The sequence below is a fragment of the Schistocerca americana genome, chromosome 4 (assembly GCF_021461395.2).
Source record: "Schistocerca americana isolate TAMUIC-IGC-003095 chromosome 4, iqSchAmer2.1, whole genome shotgun sequence".
Lineage (NCBI taxonomy): Eukaryota > Metazoa > Arthropoda > Insecta > Orthoptera > Acrididae > Schistocerca > Schistocerca americana.
In genome coordinates this window covers 26526325-26545514 of record NC_060122.1, presented here as the reverse complement: position 1 = coordinate 26545514, position 19190 = coordinate 26526325, and the positions used below count along the sequence as shown (strand labels likewise).

General features: G+C 41.7%; 1 protein-coding gene across 1 annotated transcript in view; it reads right to left on the bottom strand.

Moving 5' to 3' along the window:
• Positions 1-459: 459 nt before the first annotated feature.
• The window catches only part of LOC124612899 (vitellogenin receptor-like), a 232698-nt gene continuing 213967 nt past the window's right edge, over positions 460-19190 (bottom strand). Inside the window, exon 34 of the mRNA XM_047141363.1 lies at positions 460-810. Within this exon, the coding sequence (XP_046997319.1) occupies positions 666-810 (145 nt within the window). The 3' untranslated portion in view covers positions 460-665. The remainder of the gene's footprint in view (positions 811-19190) is intronic.

Here is a 19190-nt window from a genome sequence, read left to right as displayed (position 1 = left end):
GGGTATAAATATTCTGTATTCAATTTTTGTTATCAAATGCTGTCGAAAAAAATGAATTGTTTTCCCACTCACTTATGTTGTAAAGTAATTATTTTGACTCAAAAATACCCATTTTGCACGAAATTTACTTAAGTACAATGACCAACTAACACACCATGAAAATTCTGAACATTTAGGATGGGGGTTTTGGAGAAAATAATTTCTAAATAACCAAAAAATTTCAGATTCTTTCATCTTCATGCACAAATATTTTGACAGTTTAAGAATTTCATGCATTAAAATCATAGCTGACAGTTAGTAGGGCTTCCACTTCATTTTTCAAGACAGTCAACATCCTGTGACTATTCATCATTTCAAAATAATTTTGAAATTTGCAAAACGTTAAATTTTTGTAGTTTGTTTTAAAGAATGAAAAGCTAAGAAGTCTGTGTATTATGTCTTTTAGTATTGGAAAAACAATATTTATTGAAAATAAATTTTGATCTCCATCACTTTTGGTTTCTTTTTTTCAATTTTCCCTATGGTTACAACATTTTCATAAATACTCTCATTTAGAGAGGTTTGTAAAATATCAGAAAATCAAAACATTGTAGTTTTGGAGAGGTACCATGTGGAACTTACACATATATTTTTTAAGCAAAGTTTGAAATAGTGACTTGACACATTCACTCTTGATCTGTACGATCTGAGATGAAATCACCCTCTAGTAGGTTCACAAACTCTTGTTCAGCGGAATAAGAAGCTCTGGCACTTTTTGAAGCAGATGTAGGCTGCCTACTACCAGTAAATTCAGATTTCTTGAAGCAAATCCTGAAAAAGAATTACAGTGACATGTATCAACCAAGGAAGTAAGTTAATTAACTGAATATTTTTGAATGAAAAATTTATCTTTAACAAGATCAAGTTTAAGTCATTCTCAATTTCAGCCTGAACTGCATCTACACATTTAGGATGAGATAAACAGGAGAAACTTATCCACATAAAATGTAAAAGAAAGGCTTACTCAAGAGATCTCAATCAGAAAGGATTCAAGAACGCAGTTCCTGTGCAAAATTCTTAATCTCAAAATTACCTTGCAAATCTGGAAAGACAGACAAACTGGGATCCCATTTATAAATTTAACCCCCACCAGACAGATAGGCGCACGCGTGTGTTAGCACACGCTCACACATGTGAATCAATCAAGCAAATAACACCAAATCCGAACGAACTTGAGTGTGATGCCAACCTTTCGACACTAACAGGAATCCAAGTAATACCATAAAAGAGTGTTGCAACAATACAAGAGAGGCTTCAGGTTACACAAATTTAACATCAGGGTGTACAGGCGGACAAGGAAAAAAAAAAAATACACTTTCTCCCAGATGAAATCGCACTTTTTCCATGTTAAGTGATAGTATATTTCCTCTGGAAACTGCAAAACTTATCAATCCTTTGAATGGTTATGATTATGGTTTTATACACGGGCATAGAATTTCTCGGCACTTTTGGAAACAAAACTATGGGAAAAAAGACGTATTTCCAAAACATCTTTGATGGGCAGCCACATGTACACTGTGTATTTTCGTATTACGAAAGTATACATTGGGATTCCACCAAACACCATGTGTTACTTTCTGAATCATTGAAATGGAGATTGCGATGAGCTTTTGTAAGCCAGCCATAGCTCATGTCACGTGATCTCGCCAGCCAATATTCAGAGCATAGGACACATGATGTAGTCAGCCAACAGCAACATCACATAAGTAGCACAAACACGCAAACAGGGAAAGTTAATAGTTTTAATTAATATACATAATGTTAGGACTACTCAAGAGGACGTCGTTATAAGGAGAAAGAAAAATGGCGTTTTACGGGTCGGAGCGTAGAACGTCAGATCCCATAATCGAGCAGGTAGGTTAGAAAATTTAAAAAGGGAAATGGATAGATTAAAGTTAGATATAGTGGGAATTAGTGAAGTTCGGTGGCAGGAGGAACAACACTTTTGGTCAGATGAATACAGGGTTATAAATACAGAATCAAATAGGGGTAATGCAGGAGTAACGAATAAAAAAAATAGGAGTGCGGGTAAGCTATTACAAACAGCATACTGAACGCATTATTGTGGCCAAGATAGACACAAAGCCCACACCTACTACAGTAGTACAAGTTTATATGCCAACTAGCTCTGCAGATCATGAAGATATTGATGAAACGTATGACGAGATAAAAGAAATTATTCAGGTAGTGAAGGGAGACGAAAATTTAATTGTCACGGGTGACTGGAATTCGACAGCAGGAAAAGGAAGAGAAGGAAACGTAGTAGGTGAATATGGATTGGTGCTAAGAAAGGAAAGAGGAAGCTGCCTGGTAGAATTTTGCACAGGGCACAACTTAACCATAGGTAACACTTGTTTCAAGAATCATGAAAGAAGGTTGTATACGTGGAAGAACCCTAGAGATACTAAAAGGATTCAGATAGATTATATAATGGTAAGAAAGAGATTTAGGAGCCAGGTTTTAAATTGTGAGACAGTTCCAGGGGCAGATGTGGACTGACCACAATCTATTGGTTATGAACTGTAGATTAAAAATGAAGAAACTGCAAAAATGTGGGAATTTAAGGAGTTGGGACCTTGATAAACTGAAAGAACCAGAGGTTGTACACAGTTTCAGGGAGAGCATAAGGGAACAATTGACAGGAATGGGGGAAAGAAATACAGTAGAAGAAGAATGGGTAGCTTTGAGGAATGAAATAGTGAAGGCAGCAGAGGATCAGGCAGGTAAAAAGACAAGGGCTAGTAGAAATCCTTGGGTAACAGAAGAAATATTGAATTTAATTGATGAAAGGAGAAAATATAAAAATACAGTAAATGAAGCAGGCAAAAAGGAATACAAACGTCTCATAAATGAGATCGACAGGAAGTACGAAACTGCTAAGCAGGGATGGCTAGAGGACAAATGTAAGGATGTAGAGGCTTATCTCACTAGGGGTAAGATAGATACTGCCTACAGGAAAATTAAAGAGACCTTTGGAGAAAAGAGAACCACTTGCATGAATATCAAGAGCACAGATGGAAACCCAGTTCTAGGCAAAGAAGAGAAAGCAGAAAGGTGGAAGGAGTATATAGAGGGTCTATAAAGGGGCGATGTTCTTGAGGACAATATTATGGAAATGGAAGAGGATGTAGATGAAGATGAAATAGGAGGTATGATACTGCATGAAGAGTTTGACAGAGCACTGAAAGACCTAAGTCGAAACAAGGCCCCGGGAGTAGACAACATTCCATTACAACTACTGACAGTCTTGGGAGAGCAAGTCCTGACAAAATTCTACCATCTGGTGAGCAAGATGTATGAAACAGGCGAAATTCCCTCAGACTTCAAGAAGAATATAATAATTCCAATCCCAAAGAAATCAGGTGTTGAGAGATGTGAAAATTACCGAACTATCAGTGTAATAAGTCACAGCTGCAAAATACTAACATGAATTCTTTACAGACGAATGGAAAAACTGGTAGAAGCCGACGTCAGGGAAGATCAGTTTGGATTCCGTAGAAGTGTTGGAACACTTGAGGCAATACTGACCCTACGACTTATCTTAGAAGAAAGATTAAGGAAGGGAAACCTACATTTCTAGCATTTGTAGACTTAGAGAAAGCATTTGACAATGTTGACTAGAATACTCTCTTTCAAATTCTGAAGGTGGAGGGGTAAAATACAGGGATTGGAAGGCTATTTACAATTTGTACAGAAACCAGATGGCAGTTATAAAAGTCGAGGGACATGAAAGGGAAGCAGTGGTTGGGAAGGGTGTGAGACAGGGTTGTAGCCTCTCCCCGATGCTATTCAATCTGTATATTGAGCAAGCAGTAAATGAAGCAAAAGGAAAGTTCGGAGTAGGTATTAAAATCCATGGAGAAGAAATAAAAACTTTGAGGTTCGCCGATGACATTGTAATTCTGTCAGAGACAGCAAAGGACTTTGATGAGCAGTTCAACGGAATGGACAGTGTCCTGGAAGAGGGGTATACATTAAGAAGGGTGATGCTGAGGGAATTAGATTAGGAAATGAGACACTTAAAGTAGTAAAGGAGTTTTGCTATTTGGGGAGCGAAAAAACTGATGATGGTCGAAGTAGAGAAGATATAAAATTTAGACTGGTAATGACAAGGAAAGCGTTTCTGAAGAAAAGAAATTTGTTAACACTGAGTGTTGATTTAAGTGTCAGGAAGTTGTTTCTGAAAGTACTTGTATGGAGTGTAGCCATGTATGGAAGTGAAACATGTACGATAAATAGTTTAGACAAGGAGAGAATAGAAGCTTTCGAAATGTGGTGCTACAGAAGAATGCTGAAGATTAGATGGGTAGATCACATAACTAATGAGGAGGTATTGAATAGACTTGGAAAGAAGAGGAGTTTGTGGCACAACTTGACAAGGAGAAGGGATCGGTTGGTAGGACATGTTCTGAGGTATCAAGGGATCACCAATTTAGTACTGGAGGGCAGCGTGGAGGGTAAAAATCGTAGAGGGAGACCAAGAGATGAATACACTAAATTCTGAAGGATTTTTTTTTTGGTTGGGGTTTAAGGGCGCTCAACTACTGGGGTCATTAGCGCCCAGTCACAATTGTGACAGAGAATTGCACAGAGAATCTAGTAAAACTCAAGGGGGGGGGGGGGGGGGGGGGGACACCAGAAAGTTCTTACAAAGATGCAGATAAAATAAGTGAAAGAGTCAGATGTCTTTGGACGAGACAGTCAAAGTAATAAAATGAAGAACACGAGCAGCTGCTCGTCATCAGCTAAAATATCCTGTAAAGTAGATGGCAGAGACAGGACGACACAAGATTGACTAAAACGGGGACACGACAATAAAACATGGCGCACTGTCAAGGCATGACCACAAGGGCACTGCGGGGCTGGGTCACCGGAGAGCAGGTAGCGGTGGCTAAACCGGCAATGCCCAATCCGCAACCTGGTCAGAAGGACCTCTTCTCACTGAGATGGTCGGGAGGAAGTTGTCCAAGCAGTTGGGAATGGTTTTACTGCCCGGAGCTTGTTTCCTTGAAGTGATGGCCACGTATCCCCCCACAACGATACAAGCCTCTTACAAACAAACAACCCCCCTTAATGTCCGATGACGGGACACCATGGGAGGCTGGCCGAGGCAGGAGGACTGCAGCCTTGGCTGCAGCATCAGCAGCCTCATTCCCAGGCACTCCTACATGGCCGGGAACCCACAGAAAGCTGACAGGAGAGCCATCATCAGCAAAAGAATGGAGGGACTGCTGGATCCGTTGCACCAAGGGATGGACCGGATATGGAGCTCCAAGGCTCTGAAGAGCACTGAGTGAATCAGAGCAGAGTACATACGATTAATGGCGGTGGCGGCGGGCATACTGAACGGCCTGATAGAGAGCAAAAAGCTCGGTCGTAAAGCTGGAACACTGGTCGAGGAGCCGGTATTTAAAAGTGACGGCCCCGACGACAAAGGCACAGCCGACACCATCAGCAGTTTTGGAGCCATCAGTGTAAATAAAGGTGTGACTGGCAAGTCGCGCACGAAGTTCGACAAACCGTGAGCAATACACTGCAGCCGGAGTACCCTCCTTCGGGAGAGAGCTGAGGTCGAGATAAATATGAACCGGAGCCTGGAGCCAAGGTGGTGTCGGGCTCTCACCCTCTCTGAAGGTGGTAGGGAGGGCAAAATCCAATTGTCGAAGCAGGCGACGAAAGCAGACTCCAGGGGGCAGCAGGGCAGACACATACAACCCATACTGACGGTCGAGAGAATCGGCGAAGGAGGACTGATAAGAGGGGTGGTCGGGCATTGACAACAGCCGGCAGGCATACCGACAAAGCAGTACGTCGCGCCGGTAGGTCAATGGTAATTCAGCAGCTTCAGCATAAAGACTCTCGACAGGACTAGTGTAGAATGCTCCGGTCGCAAGACGTAACCCCCAATGGTGGATGGAGTTGAGACGGCGTAAGAGGGGTGGCCGAGTAGACGAGGCTCCCATAATCCAGCTTCGATCGGACTATGGACCGATACAAGCGAAGCAGGACAGTGCAATCCGCTCCCCAAGATGAACCACTAAGAACTCTGAGGACATTAAGGGAACGTGTACAACGGGCAGCCAAATAAGAGACGTGCGGAGACCAACAAAGTTTCCTGTCCAGTGTGAGCCCTAGAAACTTAGTTGTTTCCACGAATGGGAGAACAATGGGACCGAGATGTAAGGATGGCGGAAGGAACGCTTTATATCGCCAAAAGTTGATGCAAACCATCTTCTCTTCAGAGAACCGGAAGCCATTTGCCACACTCCATGAGTATAGGCTGTCTAGACAACGCTGAAGGCAGCGCTCCAGGAGGCATGTTCTCTGGGCACTGCAGCAGATCGCAAAGTCATCGACAAAAAGAGAGCCTGAGACATTAGGTGGAATGCAATCCATAATTGGATTGATCGCTATGGCAAAAAGGGCTACGCTCAAGACTGAGCCCTGAGGCACTCCGTTCTCCTGGAGGAAGACGTCGGACAATACGGAACCCACACGTACCCTTAACTTTCGATCTGTTAAAAAGGAATCAATAAAAAGGGGCAGGCGACCGCGTAGACCCCACCTGTGCATAGTGCGGAGGATACCACCTCTCCAACAGGTATCATAAGCCTTCTCCAAATCTAAGAACATGGCTACCGTTTGGCACTTTCGCAAAATGTTGGTCATGATGAATGTCGACAAGGTCACAAGGTGGTCAACAGCGGAGCGGCGGTGACGAAAGCCGCATTGGACATTATTAAGTAGTCATCGAGATTCAAGAATCCAGACTAACCGAGCATTAACCATGCGCTCCATCACCTTACAGAGACAGCTTTTAAGAGAAATGGGGCGGTAACTAGAAGGAAGGTGTCTATCCTTCCCGGGTTTGGGTATAGGAACAACGACGGCGTCACGCCAATGCATGGGGACTTGACCTTCGGTCCAGACGCGATCGTAGGTACAAAGAAGGAAGCTTTTGCCTGCCGGAGAAAGGTGTGCCAGCATCTGAACGTGAATGGCATCTGGCCCCGGAGCAGAGGACCGGGACAGTGCAAGTGCACGTTCGAGTTCCCGCATAGTAAAGGGGGCATTATAATTTTCCAGATTCAGCGAGTGGAAGGAAGGTCGCAGAGCCTCTTCTGCTTCTTTCCTGGGAAGGAAGGCAGGGTGGTAATGGGCGGAGCTTGAAACTTCTGCGAAAAAGCGGCCGAAGGCGTTGGAGACATCCACAGGATCAACAAGGCCCTTATTACCTGAAGTCAGGCCAGGTACCAAGGAGTGGGCCTTAATGCCCGACAGCCGGCACAGGCCACCCCAGATGATAGAAGAGGGAGTAAAACTGTTAAAGGAGCTGGTGAAAGAGGCCCAACAAGCTTTTTTGCTGTCTTTGATGCCTCTACGGCATTGCGCTCGGAGTCGTTTGTATCCAATACAATTCGCCAACGTAGGATGGCGGCGAAAGGTGCATAAAGCACATCGTCGAGCACGGATAGCATCTCTACAAGCCTCATTCCGCCAGGGGACGGAAACGTGATGTGAAGAAGAGGTAGTACGAGGAATGGAACGTTTAGCAGCACTGATGGTAACAGCCGTGAGGTATTCGACCTGACTGTCATAACTGAGAAAATCGTGGTCTGGAAAGGTTGCCAGGGAGGAGTAAAGTCCCCAGTCAGCTTTCGGTACGTTCCAGCTCGAAGGACGTGGGGATGGGGTGTGGTGCAGGAGATGAACGACACAGGGGAAGTAGTCGCTCGAATAGGAGTCAGAAAGGACATACCACTCGAACCGATGGGCAAGAGTGGTAGAACAGATCGAGAGGTCCAAGTGGGAGTAGGTATGAGTGGAGTCTGAGAGGAAAGTCGGGGTGCCAGTATTGAGGCAGACAAGATTGAGATGGTTGAAGACATCCGCCAAGAGGGAGCCTCTCTGACAGGACGGATGGAGCGTCAGACGAAACGCGCCGGGGTGGAGTGGGGGATAAAGACTACTTCTTGGAGGCCTTCTTGGAAGTCCGATTAGGCACGGGGATGGTGGGCTGGACCCGAAGAAGGTCCTCATGCGTGGGGTCCGTTTTGGAAAGCCAGACCTCGGAAGCTGGGGTCCGAAACGTTTCCCCGATGGGCGCCTGAGAAGAGGATCGCTTCTCAGGCGGCGGAGGGGGAGGAGGAGGAGGAGGAGGAGGAGGAGGAGGAGGAGGAGGAAGGGTGGCCCCTGGGGCAGAGGGGGCAGGGACCGCGAGGGAGGAGGATTTGGAAGTGAGGGGGTTTGGGAGGCGGAGGCATAGACCCCGGATGGGGTGAGGAGTTGGAGGGGGGACAGGATAGGGGTGAGGATACTGTGGAAGGAGTGGACACGACTGAGGCAAACGAAGTTGTCAACATCACGGGATGGAGGCGGTCATACTTCTTCCTGGCCTCAGAATAAGAGAGACGATCCAAAGTTTTTAATTCTTGAATCTTCTTCTCCATCTGATACGCGGGGCAGTCTGAAGATCTAGGTGAGTGGATGCCAGGACAATTGACGCACCGAGGTGGTGGGTTGCATGTATGTTCCTCACGAAGAGGACGTCCACAATCGCCACAAAGGGGCTCAGCCTCACACCGTGACGACATGTGCCCAAAGCGCAAACACCGAAAGCAGCGCACAGGAGGCGGGACATAAGGTCTCACGTCGCACCGGTAGCACATCACCTTTACCTTCTCCGGGAGAACGTCCCCCTCGAAGGCGAGGATAAAGGCCCCGGTGTCGATGCGACGGTCTTTGGGGCCGCACTGGACTTGCCGGACGAAATGCACGCCTCGGCGCTCCAGGTTGGCCCTGAGCTCCTCATCAGATTGTAGCAGGAGGTCACGATGAAAAATAACCCCCTGCGTCCTATTCAGTGCCAGATGCGGGACAATGGACACTGGGATGTCCCCTAGTCGGTCACACACCTGGAGCACTGCCAACTGTGTGGCGGAGGTGGTCTTTATAAGAACGGACGCCGAACGCATTTTACTGAGAGCCTCGATTTCCCCGAAGATATCCTCGATGTGCTGGACAAAGAACATGGACTTGGAGGTGGCGAATGTCCCCCCATCGGTCCGAGAACAGACTAAATAGCAGGGGAAGTACTTCGCCCCAAGCCGGCGGGCCTGTCCTTCCTCCCAGGGAGTGGCCAAGGGGGAAAGGGCAGGAGAACCAGAACCAGAGACAGTACCTTTCTTTTTAAAAGACTCGGCCGCAGAGCGACCTGATACATGTTGACGTTTCATCTGCGAAATGTCAGCCCCGATACCACCCACTCCGACCAGGGGCTCTCCCCACGGGCGCCACCCAGCCTCAGCAAGGGCCACCTGGTAGGATGACCGTTGCCGGGAGTCCTGATGCCCCAAGGGGACTGGCATCTACTCCTTGGCCGAAGTGGGGAGGGTGCAGCTCAGGAATCGGCATTACGATCCCTGTGTTGTCAGGGGGCTACAACCTAGAGGGTACATGACGACCCCACCACAACAGGCTGGCTACCGCGCTGGATTTCAGGTGCCATGGAAAGTCCATCATGAGTGTACGTGCAGATGGGGACACACTATGGGCGAACTTGTGCAGCCCATCAGGCGTTTAGGCCCAATTTGAGGAATAGTGGGTGTGGTTACAACGCCGTTACAATGCAGAGTGCCAAGGTCTTAGTGCACTGAGGACCAGTGGTACACCATGTAAGGCGTCCTTCCCCAAAAGGCTCGTATTTCTGTAGAATTTTGAAAAATGGGGGTCAAACCCCAGGGGGGGATCATCACATGGAAGGCCGAAACAGTTGAAACTCCTTTTAGTCGGCTCTTACGACAGGCAGGAATACCTCGGGCCTATTCTTACCCCGGACCCGCAGGGGGGAAATTCAGAAGGATGTAGGCTGCAGTAGGTACTGGGAGATGAAGTTTGCACAGGATAGAGTAGCATGGAGAGCTGCATCAAAGCAGTCTCAGGACTGAAGACAACAACAACAACAACAACAACAGCATAATGTTGCTACAAGAAAAGCAAAGCTTTCACATATAATATTGGTCTCTACGATTAATAAGATGCAATAGAAGCTAAGATTTCACATATAATAAAGATCTTTTTTGCGGGTATTACACTTTAAGATACGTCACACAAACGTGCCAGTAAAATTTTTAATAATGACATGAGCGGCTGCTTTAAGGGTTCGAAATTATTCCAAGTTGCTCATCATCAACGAGTAGATTTTTAAATGAGAGTCAAATGCTCTGCAATTTAAGAAATTCATGGTACATTCTTGCACATAGTTCAACTTACGTACAAGGATATTTACTTTCAAAGTAATGCTTTTCAAAGTGCCATTCCCAATATTTTCCTGCGACCTGTTAGAAATAGGTTTGTTTCAGCAGTTGCCAGAGAGAGCAGATAACAGGCAACACCGCACTTGCACAGCTACCATGATGTAGGAAGCCCATATGTACGTACGTACATGTAAAACATTAAAAGATCATACATTATGTCATAAAAGAAACGAGACATCAGAGAATACTCCAAGAGCATCGGAATTTTGTGAACCATACTACAATGTGCACATTTAAAGTGCACATTCGTATGTCCAGATTCCCAGTGAAGTAGACCCTGACCTGAAGTAAGCTTTTCAGTGTGGTTTTTGGGATGTAGATTTTCTTGGAGCACCAGTACTGTATTATATCTTGTTTGGTTCTTTATTATGGCATAATGCCATACATGCTGGAGGATGAAAACATGCACTTGAAATGCAGCAAACAGTTGAAACTAGCCAGTACTGTTGAATTAATCATTTAGTTTCAAATATATTCACTGCCTCTGTGGAAAAGGTTAATAAAAGTCAAATTTCTTTAGAAAACAGACAAAAATAACTTCATTGCTCTGCAAGGCGACTAATGCTCGACTGTCAGAAAGGCGGAAATAAAATAAAATCTGAAACTAGTAACATATTTTAGCCTTCCATAATTGTGTGAATATATTTTAATTCACTTGATAGCTCCCAGCCACTGATATCCATTTTGTTTTCATTTGACATGAGAGGAAACGAAGGGGAAACAGCGAAATCACTATATGTAAACACGTGTCATGTGGAGGCTACCCGCTGTAATTCAGACTGCTCTGCACACCCGCCCCCAATCTACGATATTTGTGAACTGGGTCAATACTAAGTAATAATAATAAAATAATAGGCCTCCGGTATGTTCTGCCAGTCGTAAAAGGCGACGAAAAGAACAAACCACTAATAGGGCTAACCCCCCTTTTAGTGTGATTACTTGGTTCAGGACAGAACTAAAGAAGCCTCGGACAAGCGCCGTCATGGTCGGGGACAACGCTTGAACCCTATGCCCGCCCACAATGGTAACGACACTGCTAGCCAACTGGAAAATTATTTAAATCCAAATAGAGGTGTTTTGCAGGATATGCTTCCTGCAACCACCCTAGAAGGAAAACAAAGACAGAGGATGAGATGGTCAGATGAAGTTCATCGACACCTCATGTTCTGTTATTACCAAGCAACAAACCTAGGAACCAACACAACTGGACAAAGATCACAAGTATACACAACATTTATTACCAGATACCCGGAATTAAAATTTTTAACAGAACAATGACTAGCTGATCAGATCCGTGTAATAATAAAAAATAACAGGATACCCCAGTCAGAATTAGTAAACATCAAACAACAAGTACAACAAATACTGGAACAAAATAATGTACAATCAGAAGAAGAAAATACAGTAATGGACTTAAACATCCCAGAGCAAAGAAACAAAGAACAACACGCATCAATTAAACAATCAGAGGAAAACGAAACCTTAAGACAGCCACCAGAACAAGCAAAAATAGAACTCTGAAGTAACACACTTATTAGATATAGAAGAAAAACTTCAGCTTACATATATAGAATACAAAGACACAAATACAGACATTAGACCAATCTTGCATAGGCCACCAAATAACCCACAAGTCGAAACAACAATAACAACTATCAACACAATCATACACTACAAAATAAATGAAAATACAACTATGGAACAGTTACAACTACTGGTTTATGTAGGAGCACTCACTACACTAAATATACACACTAGGCAGAGATCAGAACCAACCAACACACAGAAGAAACCCACAAAACAAGATTGGCAACACAGGCTACAGATCAGAATAGAAAAACTAAGAAAATACATCGGACAGCTAACACAATTTACACAATTTATAAGAAATGAAATATCAGACAAAAAATGAAAAAGGTTAGATAAAATCTCACAACAAGAAGCAATAGAGCAATTAGATGAAAAGAAGCAGAAATTACAAGCATTGGCCAAATGACTTAGAAGGTACAAAAAAAGTGAAAATAGAAGGAAACAAAACCAAACATTCAACAGAAACCAAAAGAGATTTTACCAAACAATAGATAACACACGCATTAAAATAGACAATCCACCAAACATAACAGACATGGAACACTTCTGGAGCAACATATGGTCAAACCCGGTACAACATAACAGGCATGCACGGTGGATACAAGCAGAAACAGACTCATACAAGATGATACCGCAAATGCCCGAGGTGATAATTTTGCAACATGAAGTCACCCGAGCAATTAACTCTACGCACAATTGGAAAGCCCCTGGAAATGATAAAATAGCAAATTTCTGGCTAAAGAAGTTCACCTCAACACATTCACATCTAACTAAATTATTTAACAGTTACATTGCAGACCCATACACATTCCCTGATACACTTACACATGGAATAACTTATCTGAAACCTAAAGTTCAAGCAGACACAACAAACCCAGCTAAATATCGCCCCATAACATGCCTACCAACAATATACAAAATATTAACTTCAGTCATTACACAGAAATTAATGACACATACAACACAGAACAAAATTATAAATGAAGAACAAAAAGGCTGCTGCAAAGGAGCACGAGGATGTAAAGAGCAACTGATAATAGATGCAGAGGTGACATATCAAGCTAAAACTAAACAAAGGTCACTACACTACGCATACATTGATTACCAAAAAGCTTTTCATAGTGTACCCCACTCATTGTTACTACAGATATTGGAAATATACAAAGCAGATCCTAAATTGATACAGTTCCTAAACACAGTAATGAAAAAACTGGAAAACCACACTTAATATCCAAACAAATTCAGATAATATCACATCACAGCCAATACAGATTAAGCGTGGAATATACCAAGGAAACTCATTAAGTGCTTTCTGCTTCTGCCTTGCTCTGAATCCACTATCCAACATGCTAAATAATACAAATTATGGATACAATATTACTGGAACATACCCACACAAAATCACACATTTGCTATACATGGATGATCTAAAACTACTGGCAGCAACCAATCAACAACTCAACCAATTACTAAAGATGACAGAAGTATTCAGCAATGATATAAATATGGCTTTTGGAACAGACAAATGTAAGAAAAATAGCATAGTCAAGGGAAAACACACTAAACAAGAAGATTACATAATGAATAACCACAGTGACTCCATAGAAGCGATGGAAAAAACAGATGCCTATAAATATCTAGGATACAGACAAAAATAGGAATAGATAATACAAATATTAAAGAAGAACTAAAAGAAAAATATAGACAAAGACTAACAAAAATACTGAAAACAGAATTGACAGCAAGAAACAAGACAAAAGCTATAAATACTTATGCTATACCAATATTGACTTACTCATTTGGAGTAGTGAAATGGAGTAACACAGACCTAGAAGCACTTAATACACTTACACGCTTACAATGCCACAAATATAGAATACATCACATACATTCAGCAACAGAAAGATTCACATTAAGCAGAAAGGAAGGAGGAAGGGGATTCATCGACATAAAAAAAACCTACATTATGGACAGGTAGACAATTTAAGAAAATTCTTTCTAGAACAAGCAGAAACTAGCAAAATACACAAAGCAATCACTCATATAAATACATTGGCTACACCACTGCAATTTCATAACCACTTCTACAACGCTTTAGATCACATAACATCAACAGATACGAAGACAGTAAATTGGATAAGAAAACACTACATGGCAAGCACCCGTATCGTCAAACACAGCCACACATCGATCAAGACGCATCCAACACATGGCTATGGAAAGGCAATATATACAGTGAGACGGAAGGATTCATGATTGCAATACAGGATCAAACAATACCACAACAGATAAATGCAGACTTTGCAAACAACAAATAGGAACAGTAGATCACATCACAAGTGGATGTACAATACTAGCAAATACAGAATACACCAGAAGACATGACAATGTAGCAAAAATAATACATCAACAACTTGCCATGAAACATAAACTAATAAAACAACACGTTCCCACATACAAGTATGCACCACAAAATGTACTGGAGAATGATGAATACAAATTATACTGGAACAGAACCATTATAACAGATAAAACAACACCACATAACAAACCTGACATCATACTCACCAATAAAAAGAAGAAATTAACACAACTAATTGAAATATCCATACCCAATACAACAAATATACAAAACAGGAGAAAAAATTGAAAAATACATCCAACTGGCTGAGGAAGTCAAGGACATGTGGCATCAGGATAAAGTTGACATTATACCAATTACACTATCAACTACAGGAGTCATACCACACAATATCCACCAGTACATCAATGCAATACAGCTACAGCTACATCCAAACGTATATATACAACTACAGAAATCCGTAATTATTGATACGTGTTCAATAACCCGAAAGTTCCTAAATACAATGTAACATATACCGTACAGTTAAAAGAAAGTCACGCTTGATGAAGGTCTGCGTCACTTTCCATTTTTAACCAGACCTAAGGTCTGAGAAAAATAGAAATAATAATAATAATGAATTTCCAAAAGTATGTTCATCTTGCAGCTCACATATTTCTAAAAAGTCTGAAACATAAAACATGTGTGTTCGAGGAATTGTAAGACATGTTATTTTGTCTTAAGTGTGCTAAAGTGCATTGGCAAGCCTCTTGATACAGCATTCTTCTATAGCACGTCACTATGTTTCGCTCTGTGGAATTGGAACGTGTAAATTTTGTAATGAATACCCTCAAACTATATTCAGGACAGTGGACACTGGAATGTCCTGTGGTGCCTCTCCTGCTCCCAGTTGGCTGGTTTGGCAGCCTGCCTCTCTTAAAAAAAAATCTTGCAGTTTTGTGTGACATAAAATTAAATATAGGGTACATAAAACCAGTAAAGACAAGAAACAAGCAAGAAAGTAAGTACACATTAGCTCCTAGCATTTTTTCCTCTCTAATCTTGCTACAGCTTTACAGGTCGTTCTTTCCTTTTTGGGAAAGGATCTATTACCTGATCATAGTTCGTCAAAAGCCTTGCCACATGAAAAATAAAAATATCGTTATGTAATACTGAAAAAGCTGTTAATACAAATAAGACCCAACACTGGTGTGGTTTCTCAATCTGATTACGTCTATTTTGTCACTTTCTGCTAGAAAGAACAAAATAGGCCTTTCTAATATTACAGCAATTTTGTAACACACACCAAATAAACGAGACTGTTTTGGCACAAATGGTCATTTTTATAACATGACAGAATACATTTTATGAAGTACCAATATCAAATGCCTATTAGGCCTACTACAAGCAAAAAGATTTATGTTAAGAAATAGTTTCACATTTCATTCTTATGCATCAGTTTCTCAAGCACGAGATCAAAAAATAGTATTACGAAATTTTTATATAAATTTGGAATCGTCTTATTCTTCCATAATTTGTGTGATGTCACCGTTTCTTCTCATTCCTCGTTCTAACAAACACTCTTGTCATCAATAATTCTGTAGCTATTCATGCCATTGTCAAAATTAATTTGTTGATTAACTTCACTAACCCTGCCAAAATCACAGGTTTAGTAATCCCGCAATTATTCTCCGGTTAGGCATTGTTACATGCTCCCACAACACATTTTCCGCGTTACTTCCAGAATAGAACTTAAGCGGCTGGTAGCCTGGGACTGTACAACTAGTCCTTACTAGTGTAGCGATTTGGCCAAAAATTATCTGTCAAAATTTCACTTTCTTGGATACACTGAAAAGATAATACGTAATCTTTCCCACCTGTTATTCCTGTTAGTCATTTTATGTACAAGTCAGTCTGAATCTCTGGATTTCACTAATAATTAAAATAACGCTGATCGTTCGCAAACCCAGTCAACCACATAAGCAGACAGAGATTGGCATTCATCTGTTCGCCTTTACTCCACTCAGCTCATGTAGTCTCATTCCCTTTTGTCTGCAGAAAGTTTATTTCTAGATGCGACGAGGATTCTCCTGACAAAGACATCACATACACTATGCTCAAAATGTTCAAAAACCAACAAGGATGCATTTCAAAATTATATGAATAATCGATATACCAACGTGCGCTGGATGCTAGGCGCTTTGTGACAAGTCTTTTTTTCCTCAAGAATACGAATTTGGCGCCACCTTTTCCCGGTAGCATCTAGCTACCTGCTGCAACTGATTGCACAGCAAACAACCATATTCCTGTAATCAGAAGCAGGAGAATCTACTACTGGAACGCGACTCAACTGCGCATATGCACGAGCCCACTCGTAACTGCTAAAATGAATTTAATGTAAACAGTTGTGATTGCACACTCATCAGGGGCAATTTGTTGTTATTAAGCACTGCATATACTTCCTAGAGCCTTTGATACATTTTGCTGTTGGCAGACGCTTGCATGAGCACTGTGTGTGTGTCGTATATGGCGCCTTTCCTTTGCAATTTAAGTTATTTTTGTTTTTCCTTTTGTTTATGTTTTATTGTTGAAGTATTATTCTGTAGTACCGGGATATAGTAATATCCTTTGGCAGAGTATCGGTTCTTACCAGTCAAAATTATAAAAACTTAACTGAAGGAAAACAAAAGAGAAAACATGACAAATTCCCAGAATCCTAAAAAATTCCCGGGTTCTTCCCAGTGTTCTCCTGGATGAAAAAATTATCAGGTTTTTCCTGGATCTCCCGGTTGCCCCGGGTTGTATACACCCTGAACATAGATAGGCTAGTATTATTTATTAAAATAATGATCATCAATGACAGTATGGTGTCCCACAGTCAGCTCTTAGATCCTTACTGTTCAAGTTATATTCTTTAAAGAATCAGACTCCCATGTACAAGTCAGTTTCAAATGTCTGATTACAAATGAGTTAATGCGTTAAAATATTTTACACTTTATGGTTTATAACAGTCCTAATTAATTTGCTTTTGTTAGTTTCATATTTACCCAAGTACTCATGCTCCTTCAAATATGGCGCCGGTAGGATTGTGTGGTGATAGGATGCTCCAAAATCAGTTGAAATTAAATGGTTCTTCGTGCAGAAAGTGTAAAAACGTGTAGTCAAAGGAATTCGATGCATTAAGTGCAACTTTTGGTTACACGAGAAGTGCGCAAACGTGTGTCTGAAATTTATAAATGACGATATTCAGTGGACATGCCTCGACTACACTAGTGATGAAAATGCGCCACTAACATCCGCACTAAGTTTTAAGGACGAAATTATTCATCTACTTCAAAGTGACATTGATGCTCTGAAAGCAGAACTGACGTTACTAAAGAAAGGAAATATTGCATTGAAACATGAAAAGTGTTGTGCATGTGAAAAAACTTCAGTATTAGATGGACCTACTTCGGCAAATACGCGGAGTGATACAACTGACAAACAACGAAAAAATTCTGCCGCCATTGCAAAAGAAAAAGAAACTTAAGAACCAAACAAATATAAGTGGACCAGTTTAATGTACATTATAATGAGACAGAGAGGAGCATTATAATGAGACAGAGAGGAGCATTATAATGAGACAGAGAGGAGCATTATAATGAGACAGAGAGGAGCATTATAATGAGACAGAGAGGAGCATTATAATGAGACAGAGAGGAGCATTATAATGAGACAGAGAGGAGCATTATAATGAGACAGAGAGGAGCATTATAATGAGACAGAGAGGAGCATTATAATGAGACAGAGAGGAGCATTATAATGAGACAGAGAGGAGCATTATAATGAGACAGAGAGGAGCATTATAATGAGACAGAGAGGAGCATTATAATGAGACAGAGAGGAGCATTATAATGAGACAGAGAGGAGCATTATAATGAGACAGAGAGGAGCATTATAATGAGACAGAGAGGAGCATTATAATGAGACAGAGAGGAGCATTATAATGAGACAGAGAGGAGCATTATAATGAGACAGAGAGGAGCATTATAATGAGACAGAGAGGAGCATTATAATGAGACAGAGAGGAGCATTATAATGAGACAGAGAGGAGCATTATAATGAGACAGAGAGGAGCATTATAATGAGACAGAGAGGAGCATTATAATGAGACAGAGAGGAGCATTATAATGAGACAGAGAGGAGCATTATAATGAGACAGAGAGGAGCATTATAATGAGACAGAGAGGAGCATTATAATGACACAGAGAGGAGCATTATAATGACACAGAGAGGAGCATTATAATGACACAGAGAGGAGCATTATAATGAGACAGAGAGGAGCATTATAATGAGACAGAGAGGAGCATTATAATGAGACAGAGAGGAGCATTATAATGAGACAGAGAGGAGCATTATAATGAGAGAGAGAGGAGCATTATAATGAGAGAGAGAGGAGCATTATAATGAGACAGAGAGGAGCATTATAATGAGAGAGAGAGGAGCATTATAATGAGACAGAGAGGAGCATTATAATGAGACAGAGAGGAGCATTATAATGAGACAGAGAGGATCATTATAATGAGACAGAGAGGAGCATTATAATGAGACAGAGAGGAGCATTATAATGAGACAGAGAGGAGCATTATAATGAGACAGAGAGGAGCATTATAATGAGACAGAGAGGAGCATTATAATGAGACAGAGAGGAGCATTATAATGAGACAGAGAGGAGCATTATAATGAGACAGAGAGGAGCATTATAATGAGACAGAGAGGAGCATTATAATGAGACAGAGAGGAGCATTATAATGAGACAGAGAGGAGCATTATAATGAGACAGAGAGGAGCATTATAATGAGACAGAGAGGAGCATTATAATGAGACAGAGAGGAGCATTATAATGAGACAGAGAGGAGCATTAT